At 46.4% G+C, this 9,629-nt stretch overlaps 1 protein-coding gene across 1 annotated transcript in view; it reads right to left on the reverse strand.

Annotated features, from left to right (window-relative positions):
- Positions 1-9,629, reverse strand: part of ITSN1 (intersectin 1) — a 77,515-nt gene that overhangs the window by 18,657 nt on the left and 49,229 nt on the right. The window contains exons 22-25 of the mRNA XM_017838844.1: positions 7,962-8,007; positions 5,727-5,848; positions 3,950-4,061; positions 800-991 (exon numbers count right to left, since the gene is read on the reverse strand). Of these exons, the coding sequence (XP_017694333.1) occupies positions 800-991; positions 3,950-4,061; positions 5,727-5,848; positions 7,962-8,007 (472 nt within the window). The remainder of the gene's footprint in view (positions 1-799; positions 992-3,949; positions 4,062-5,726; positions 5,849-7,961; positions 8,008-9,629) is intronic.

Raw genomic sequence — 9,629 nt, forward strand, 5'->3', positions numbered from 1 at the left:
AATTGCAATGAAGAAATTTAATTTATGCTTTTCCTTCCAAAGGCTAAAATATATCTTTTTAAAAAATAATTGTTTTAAAACTACCCAAAGCACCTGTGCAAAGGTGGAAACATTAGTTTGGTAACTCTGAAAGCCACAAAAGGACCCACTATCCTCTGATTTTTATTATTTTTTTAAAAAATTTTATTTTTTTTGTGTGTGTGTGGTTTTGTGTTTTGTTTTGTTTGTTTGTTTGTTTTTTAATAATTAATTTTGCATCTATCTGCAGGTCATGAACTCAACCATTGCGATTCCATGCAACTAATGGAAAAATGAGGTAAAACTGCTCTGCAGTGTGTTCTTCTACTCAGAAGGCAGTAGATGATCATGCTGGAAGCCACATGATCAAGGCTGCATCTCCCATCATCCCTCTGGGCAGTGTTATGGGATAGTGGGTCTCTTTGAGGACTTTCAAGCCTGAGTGGGGGATGGACAACATATGATTCCTAGAAAAAGGAGGAAAACAACACATAAGCAAAACAAAACAATGAGCAAATTCAAGCAAGGAAAATGAGTCAGGCGTGTCGAGGGCATGGAGCAAAAATGATCGGGGAGGGGAGGGAGGGGAGGGGGGAAAAACATGCCAGGGGTGGGGGGGGAGGGGATGGGAACTGAAAATAAAACAACACAAAGGTTTGCGCTACTGGAAGGTCTTCAAAGAGACTCGGCCAAGGGCACAGAGGGGCAGTGGGGCCTGCAGACCTGGGAGCCAGCAATGCTGCATGTTTGACCTGAGAGAGCACAGAGACAGGGCACTCACACTGCTGGCTGGGGTCCGTGTCCGTGGTCAGCTTCACGTAGTTGGAGGGGAAGAGCCCCACGTGGCCGTTGACCTCCCCCTTCCACCAGTCGGGGTCCTCCCTGTTGAGCACGGTGATGATCTGCCCCTTGCTGAAGGCCAGCTCGTCGTCGTTCTGCGCCGTGTAGTCGTACATGCCGATCACCTGGCACACTGAACACAGCCCTGTCAGCCACTGCGGGCAGGGACCACCAGCCACCACCTGGGACAGCCCTGGCCCTGCCCAGGACACCCCAACACTCCCCCCTGTCCCTCAGAGCGTTGTCCAAACCCTCCTGGAGCTCTGGCAGCCTTGGGGCCGTGCCCACTGCCCTGGGGAGCCTGGTCAGTGCCCACCACCCTCTGGGGGAAGAACCTTGTCCTGAGATCCACCCTGAGCCTGCCCAAGGGCACAAAACAGCCACAAACTCTGCTCTGCCCCAGCCCAGCCTGACCCCTCCTGCCCCTCCTGGGGCTCAGCTCAGCCCTCCTCAAACTGGCTCCAGGTCATTTAAAGACCCGAAGAGTTTCATGGAATGCACAGACTGGTTTGGGTTGGGAGGGACCTTAAAGCTCTGAGAAACCAGGGCCTCACCACCCTCCCAGCCAGGAATTCCTTCCCAATATCCCATCTCTCCCTGCCCTCTGGCACTGGGAAGCCATTCCCCATGTCCTGTCCCTCCATCCCTTGTCCCAGGTCCCTCTCCAGCTCTCCTGGAGCCCCTTTAGGCCCTGCAAGGGGCTCTCAGGTCCTTCTGGAGCCTTCTGTTCTCCAGGTGAACCCCCCCAGCTCTCCCAGCCTGGCTCCAGAGGGGAACTTTGTCTGGAAATGCCCAACAGTGGAAGAAGATTGAAAAAATACGTAGTAAAAAGTCAAACCCTTCAAGGACATTGGCCTTCTACTGACAGCTCTCCTTTGCTTTATAAATATAGTTTTTTTCCTACAAAAGCATCAGTTTATAAAAAGTGCATTTTGCATCTTCAACAACCTGTTCTGAAAAGCAGAATCCCAGAATGGTTTGGGTTGGGAAGGACCTCAAAGCCCACCCAGTGCCACCCCTGCCATGGGCAGGGACACCTTCCACCAGCCCAGGTTGCTCCAAGCCCTGTCCAACCTGGCCTGGAACGTCCCACCAGGAGTGGTGGGTGGACAGGAAAACCTGGGAAACATTTGAAATTCTGGTATCTGAAGCTCCCTAATCCAAGAGAAAGCCAGTGGTGATGTCCCTGCAGTCTCAGGAAGGAGTCTGGCACACAAAACTCTTGGAAAAGGAGAGGAACAAGGAGCCTCCCAGGCCTTTCCAGCTGCCCTTCAGCTGCTCCTGCTCCATCCTAACTGAGCACCTTCCCTGGCTCTCTGAACACCAGGACTTTTATGGAAATAAACAGTTTCCTCTATTTCTCTCTGTTTTCTCTGGCCAAGCCACAGGACTGCTGGTATTTTCCCACCAGATCTAAGACTTCTATTACTGAGCCTTTCTGGCAGGTTCTCTCCATTGGATTAATCCTAAAATTTGCTTTTATTTTCACTCTTGTACTCAGCCAGGAACTTATTTTAATCTGCCAAAAAGCTTCTCTCTTTTTCACTCAATTATGATTTAATCAAGATTTCGATGCTCTGCAGGCAATGAAAAAAGGGTTTAAAACTTCACTCTGTAAAATTTACCACGTGGGAAAAGCCCCAGACTGTCAGACCTGAAATAATTTCAAAAATGGATATAAATGTATATAAATTCCCACCGTGTTGCCTTGTAAAAGTTTGTGTCTCAATGCTGACTTACCATTTTAACCCCAAATTTATGGTGGTTTTGGGAAGACTGATTTTCTGCATCTTTAGATTTCTATCAGAGGAGCCAGAGAGCACCAGTTAGAGAAACATGGAATCATGGAATATGATCCTCAGGGTCCTTTTCCATTCTGTGATTCCATGAAAAACCTCACGGTCTGTTGCTTTTGTGTCGTTTCCTAAACCTTAAAATACAGAAAAAAGCTCCATCTCCAGGGAGCACTTCCCACTCCCCTCAGGAAAAAGGGAAGGCTCTGAAGGGGAGGTGCCTCAGTGCTAAAAAACCTCTAAAAACCCTAAAAACCCCTCCTCTAAAGCTCTAAAAACTGCTCTGCTCTATGAGAAATAAACTATGAGTTTTTATAGATGTATCACAAATTTGTGAGATATCCAAGTGAAAATGTTTCGGGGCCACGTGGAAATTTTGTTCTCAGGGGTTTCTTTTCTCTCTTTGGGCTGAGAACAAGGGAAGGTCCATCGGTTTTGACAGAGGATGCCCAGCAGCCAACTGGAAGGAAGGGAAAGCCCCTTTTTCACAGGAGAGAAAGCTTTTTAGGCAAAAATGAATACATTAAACGTATCTGAAAAAGGGGTGGGATTTTGTGAAACTATAAAATGTCTGAGATTGAAACCCAAAGGGTCTTTTTCCCCAAAAAATTCAGTGAAAGACCCAGTGTGCTGAATAAACCCTTTGTTTCATGAGTTTATGACATCTTTCTAAATTTAAAAGAGGAATTTTAGGCAAAAATGAATACATCAAACTTATCTGAAAAAGGGTGGGATTTTGTGAAACTATAAAATGTATGGAATTTAAACCCAAAGGGTCTTTTCCCCCAGAAAACTCGGTGAGAGAAAGACCCAGCGCGCTGGATAAATCCTCTGTTTCACAAGTTTACGACATCTTTCTAAATTTGAAAGAGGAATTTTAGGCAAAAATGAATATATCAAATTTATCTGAAAAAGGGTAGGATTTTGTGAAACTATAAAATGTATGGAATTTAAACCCAAAGGGTCTTTTCCCCCAGAAAACTTGGTGTGACAAAGACCCAGCGCGCTGGATAAATCCTTCGTTTCACGAGTTTATGCCGCCTTCCAAAATTTAAAAGAGGAATTTTTCCCACAGCTCCAATCAGCACCAAGAAATTTGAACCCTGGAGGGCCAGAAAATGGAAGATGTCACCTCAGGAGTGGTTTTGGAGCATCCCACCCTTCCCAGGAACACACCGAGCTCTGCCCGCTCTTCTCAGCTCAAGGGAAAATCCACCCCCAGGGAGAACTGAGGCCAAGCCCCGAGTTCTTTTCGGGACATTCCAGGCGGGAATCCCGCGGGAAGAGGGGGCTCTCACCTGCGGGGGCCGCCTTGGGCAGCTCGGTGGGGGTGGTTTTGCTGGTCCCGGGGCTCAGCAGCTTCACGTAGTTGGCGGGGAACCAACCGATCTGGCGCTTCTTGCCTCGGGCCTGGGGAGAGAACGGGGCTGTCAGGAGGGGTCACACTTCGGGGAGCAGGGAACGGGGCTGTCAGGAGGGTTCACACTTCGGGGAGCAGGGAACGGGGCTGTCAGGAGGGGTCACACTTCGGGGAGCAGGGAACGGGGCTGTCAGGAGGGTTCCCACATCGGGGAGGAGGATTCAGCGCCTGGGCAAGGTGGGGACCCAACACTTGAGCTGTTGGCACTCACGGCAGCTTTAGAGCAGGAAAAAACTGCTGTTTGGTAAGGTAAAATCTGCATTTTGTAAGGAAAAACCAGCTGGTTTTGGCAGTAGTTGAACATTACAACACTTCCATTAGCATTTAAATGCTTAAAGAATTGAGTTTAAATCGATACCAGATTGTGACAGTTCAAGCAGAGATTAAGGATCCAAATCACCTCTTTTTCTTTTAAAGAAACGGCCTCTGAGCTTTTCAACACCTTGTGCCACCAGAGCGGGACAGAAACCTCCCCCTGGTACCTCCCCGACTGCCCTGGTCATTGAAACCAAATAAATTAAAAAATCCTGGCTGCGAGAAAGGTTATTCCACAACTCTGAACCCCATCTCAGCCTCTAAATCTGTGTTAAGAATTTATTTTAACTCTTTGTTCCCTGTTTGAGTCGTTAGAACAAAGTTGGCGTTTTGGGCAGGAAGAATTTTGCCTTTAAAAAGGAATTAACGTTAAATTTGAGGGAAAAAAAGGTCCTCTAACAGATTTACTATTCTTTAACTAGTTTGTCCCCTCTTTAAATCTTTACTAAAAAAGAAAACACTTGATCTAAAGAGCATCTAGAGCATTAATTTTAAGCTATTTTTGGATGCTGCATTAAACCAGTTTAAAACATTGGCCTTATTTTCCCTCCACTCTGACCCCCAAGTGTGGAAGAGGAGAATAAATAGAATATTTATAGAATAGTCAGGGGACTGATAATGAAATAAAAACCAGTTGTATCCCATTAAAGTATCTAAAGTCACACTGAATATTTACACAACCAAAAATGAATTGTTTTAGAACCTCCCAGCAGCTGCTCAGGGAGAATTGTGGCAGATCTTGCCCCGTGAGGCTTCTTTGCTGTCTTAAAATCCATTTAATGGAGACTTTTCAAAGGTAAAAGTTACCAGCAGCGTAAAGGTCAGTGAGAACAAATCCCTAAGGAATCCTGGAAGGTGCTTTCTCCACAAGAGATGAAAAAATATCCCCAGAAAAGGCAAAAAGGGCAGGTGGTAACGGGGGAAAACAATTAAATTCCTTTTTGAGCCTCTGCACTGTAAAATAAACCAATGACATTTTTTCACCTGATATTCCCTGTTAAAAAGCCCAAACCAAAACCCCTCATTTAGTGGGATCAAACTGTCAAGTTCTACTCTTAAAAAAACTCGGGGGGGATTCAAAAGCAGCCAAAACAAGCCCTAAAATCCACCTTTCTGAGGGAACTCCAGGAAAACACCCCATGGATCCCCTGCTGTTCCCCCTCCCAGGTTATTCCCAGATCAGGGATGGCCACGGGGGCATATTTTTGTAAATGTATTTTCTCTTTAAATGCTGAATTGCAGAACATTCTCAAAATGGTTCAGCATTTTGAACAACTAAAAAAAATAATCACCATTTTTTTTAACGTGGAATTTTATTACAATTAAAAAAAGGCACTAACTTGGAGCTCTCCTTCCCACCAACCACCTGGATTCTTCTTCCTGATGAGGATGAGCTGCCCAGGAGCCAGAGTGAGCTGTTCTGGGCCCGTGGCTGTGTAAGAGGCAATAACTTGGGCAATTTCTGGGGGAGCACAAGGGGAAGAAAAGGTTAATTTGGAAAAACCTGAACACATTCTATCCAACACTGACTGTGCTGCAATCACTGTGGCCTTTCTTTCCAGAAAATCGTGATGTCTTTGTGTATTTCCAGGAGTACACGTGGTAATTACAAAATAAATGAGAAGTTCAGGGCACTGCAGGAGAAAATAAATAATAAACCAAAAGAGATACAACAGCTCTACAGGTAGGAGATAAAAATATTTGAAATAGAGAATAACAATAACAAGAAAAATAACAACCACAGCTATACAGCTCTTAAAATCCAGTTTCCTAATACTGTTTTCCAGCAAATACAACTCCCTGAAATTCCATTTATTCGAGTCCAACCTTTGGACTGAGCTCCCTAAAAAGAGGAGCCACGTTGGTGACAGTCCAATGGGGTTGCACTGAGAGGTGCAAATGAATTGATTTTTCAGCCCCAGACCCCAAATGAACGTTTTCAAAGAGGATTTCTTTGGGAACCTTCATTCCATGGCCGCTGGCACAGAGAGGTGCTTTGTGTGACCCCCTTCCAGCCCGCAGGGACACGGAGCCCTGAGCTCACCAACCCCTCTGCAAAGCTCCCCCAGCACAGCCTGAGGTCTGGGCTGGTCCACAGTGCCTGGGGAAAGACAGAGAATTATTGTGGTCCCACAAAGGGAACCCAGTTTTGGAGCCAATTTGAAGGGACAGGAGGTTTTGGGCAGCTGGGTTTGGATGTCCCACCCACAGCTCGTAACTGAGTTCAGCCCTGGCCCCAAACCATGAGGAGGGGGAGGGAGGACCTTTAATCCACAAAAAGGGGGCTTAATCCACAAAAAGGGGGGCTTAATCCACAAAAAGGGGGGCTTAATCCACAAGAAGGGTGCTTAATCCACAAAGAGGGGTGCTTTTCCTGCTGAAAAGCCCATTTCAGGTGCCAGGGCACAGCAGGTAATCCCTCAGGTGTTCCCTGCAGGGGAAGCAAGAGCAGCAGGGGCAGCACAGCCAGGTCTGGCTGGAGGGAAGGAACAAAGGGAGCTGAGGCCTGACAGGAAAATAAACAACTGCTGAATTGAAATGGAGAAGCAAAGGATGACTGGGAAAATCAGAACTGGTCAGAGGAACTTCTGAGCTGCACAGGGAGGGGGCAGGAGCAGAGGGCTGAGTGATCCCAGGTCACCGGGATGTCGGGCAGGAGACAGGACTCTCCTGCTGGAAGTCTGCAGGCTCCTGCATCTGCAGGAATTCCATTTGAATTAATGGAATTCCCACAGAATTCCATCAATCCCTCCATCCTAAAGCCACTCAGGAGGCAGAATGAACACCAGCAAGCAAATCAATGGTGGGAGTTCCTCAAAAATCAGGAAAACCTCTCTTGCTGCCTCAGCAGTTCCCATGTTCAGATCACAATGGAAGAGCAAAAATCTGACACTTCTTATCTCTCTCTCAGAACAAGAAATTTCTCGTTTTTACCTACAAAATGTGGCTTACAAGGTATGAGCCACCCCCTGCCACCAACCAGCACCTTAGAGGGGTTTTACTCATTTATGTTAAATGAGTTACAATACAAAGCCCAGGTGTAACATTCAGCTCTTGCACATCACAGGGAGGCAGAAATTCAGGGAAAAGTGTCCAGAAAAAGAAGTTTAAAAAAACCCCAATGGCTTCTCTTCCACGAAGAACTTTCTCATTTTGTTTGTTTAAGTACTGAATTACCGAGAAGAGACTTCACAGCCACTTCCAGTGCTTAAAAGGGGTCCAAAAGAGCTGGAAAGGGACTTTGGATAAGGCATGGAGGGACAGGACAAGGGGGAATGGCTTCCACTGTTCTGTTCAGCAACCCATCAGGAAGTTTACATTCATTTTCGAGCAGACTTTTATTCTCTAGCTACCTGCTGTTTATGACTGACATGTCAGAATGATCAGAGATGATGAATTATTTCATTACAGTTACATTATTTATTAACTGCATTTATTACAGTTCTTTTCATCAGTGCAAACTACTACAAAATGACCAAGCCAAACATCCTTTATTTCCATGGGAAAGATTTTGTTGCCATTGAACTTAAACACTTAAGAACAGCCAGAAGGTGCTGTCACAACACAGGACTCACCAGGTTTCTTCCCTAAGCTTCCCGTTTTTCCAGCTGCTCCTGGAGCCTGGAAACAGAAAACAAGATGCAAGTTTAGCACTCAGGTTTATTTCTCTACTTACACATTAAATTTAACACACTAACCAAGCATGGAAGTAAAAAACCCACAGGAAGATTGTGTTTTTACAGAAATCCTTAATATTTCTGATGGCAATAAATACCTGGGAATAAACCCCAGCAGTGTATGGAAGTGGGTGACTCAGTGCAAAAGTGCAGAATTCTCTCCTGAACTTTTACTCCCTTTCATGGACTGCAAATATCAGTGTAAATGCAAATTACATCCCACTGGAACTGTGCATCTGGGAATCCACACAGTGGGAATTCTGTCCAGGTGAGTTAAACCAACAATAATTGTTTTCAACTCTACAGTTGGATTGCAAATATTCCTGAGAAACTCACTGCACCCAGACAGGGTGGGATGAGGGATGAACATCATCATCATCATCATCATCCAGGCCACGAAAAACCCAGTAAACCCTGGAATTAGTCCAGTTCCTGCTCCCTAAGTAATTCCTTCTGTTTTCTCCTGGTCCATTAACCCTCTTATCTCCTGCTATAAGCAGGTTTCAGATGGATAACAGCAACAGAAACCTGAACTGAACCTTGGTCAGAAATGTTGGGTCACCATAAATATCCTCTTGCCTTCAACACTTCCACCCTCCTCAGCTTCACCTTCTTCACCTTCAGGAGCCTCCTCACAACCTCCATCCAACAGCCTGAAGGTTCTCTCAGAATCCCAATTCCTCTGGGGAAAAGAGCCACTTTCCTCCTCAGGATTCTCCCTATTAACCTGATGCTTTGAGAACCTGGGGATTCTGGCAGAAACTAATACAAGGAGTAACTAAAAAACAGTTCAATGGCTGAGAGAACAGGGCTATTGGGAAAAAAAAAGTGTGTTGGTTTTGGATGGCTCTATAAAATAGATTATTAGAGCTCCTGAACCCCTCTTGGAGTCTCAGTGCTGCTCTCCTGTCCCTGTCAGACACCGAGTGCAGTCACACTCCACGAGGGCAGCAAACCTGCCCTCCCTCCCTGCAGTCCTTTGATCCTCCTCAGTTCCTCACCCTTCTCTACAAGCACAGGGACCTGTCTTAGCAAGAAGAGTGAACCAGGAAAGCATCACCCAGAGATCAAATACTGAGTTTAGGTCTGGGGACAAGGACAAGGTGGGCTCCACACTCCCACGGGGGGAGGGTTAAATGGTGAGCAACAACTCAGATTGAAAGGGGAGTGTTGGGCATTAATTCTGCTTTGGAAAGTGTTTCTTGCAGGGAAACACCCTGAGTGAAACCCAAGGGTTTGGACTTTCAGAGAACACACTCCTCCAAAACACCCCTGAGTCAACACCCGTGCTGCTGGATTGGAAGCACATCTCTGGGGCTGGGACACTGTCCTGCAGCAGCTGGGACACAGGGGGGTTATTGGATGGGATGGGACACTGTCCTACAGCAACTGGGACACAGGGGGGTTATTGGATGGGATGGGACACTGTCCTGCAGCAACTGGGACACAGGGGGGTTATTGGGTGGGATGGGACACTGTCCTGCAGCAGCTGGGACACAGAGGGGTTGTTGGGTGGGATGGGACACTGTCCTGCAGCAGCTGGGACACAGAGGGGTTGTTGGGGGG

Source organism: Lepidothrix coronata, unplaced genomic scaffold (genome assembly GCF_001604755.1).
Source record: "Lepidothrix coronata isolate B3197 unplaced genomic scaffold, Lepidothrix_coronata-1.0 Scaffold364, whole genome shotgun sequence".
In the NCBI taxonomy this organism is placed as follows: Eukaryota; Metazoa; Chordata; class Aves; order Passeriformes; family Pipridae; genus Lepidothrix; species Lepidothrix coronata.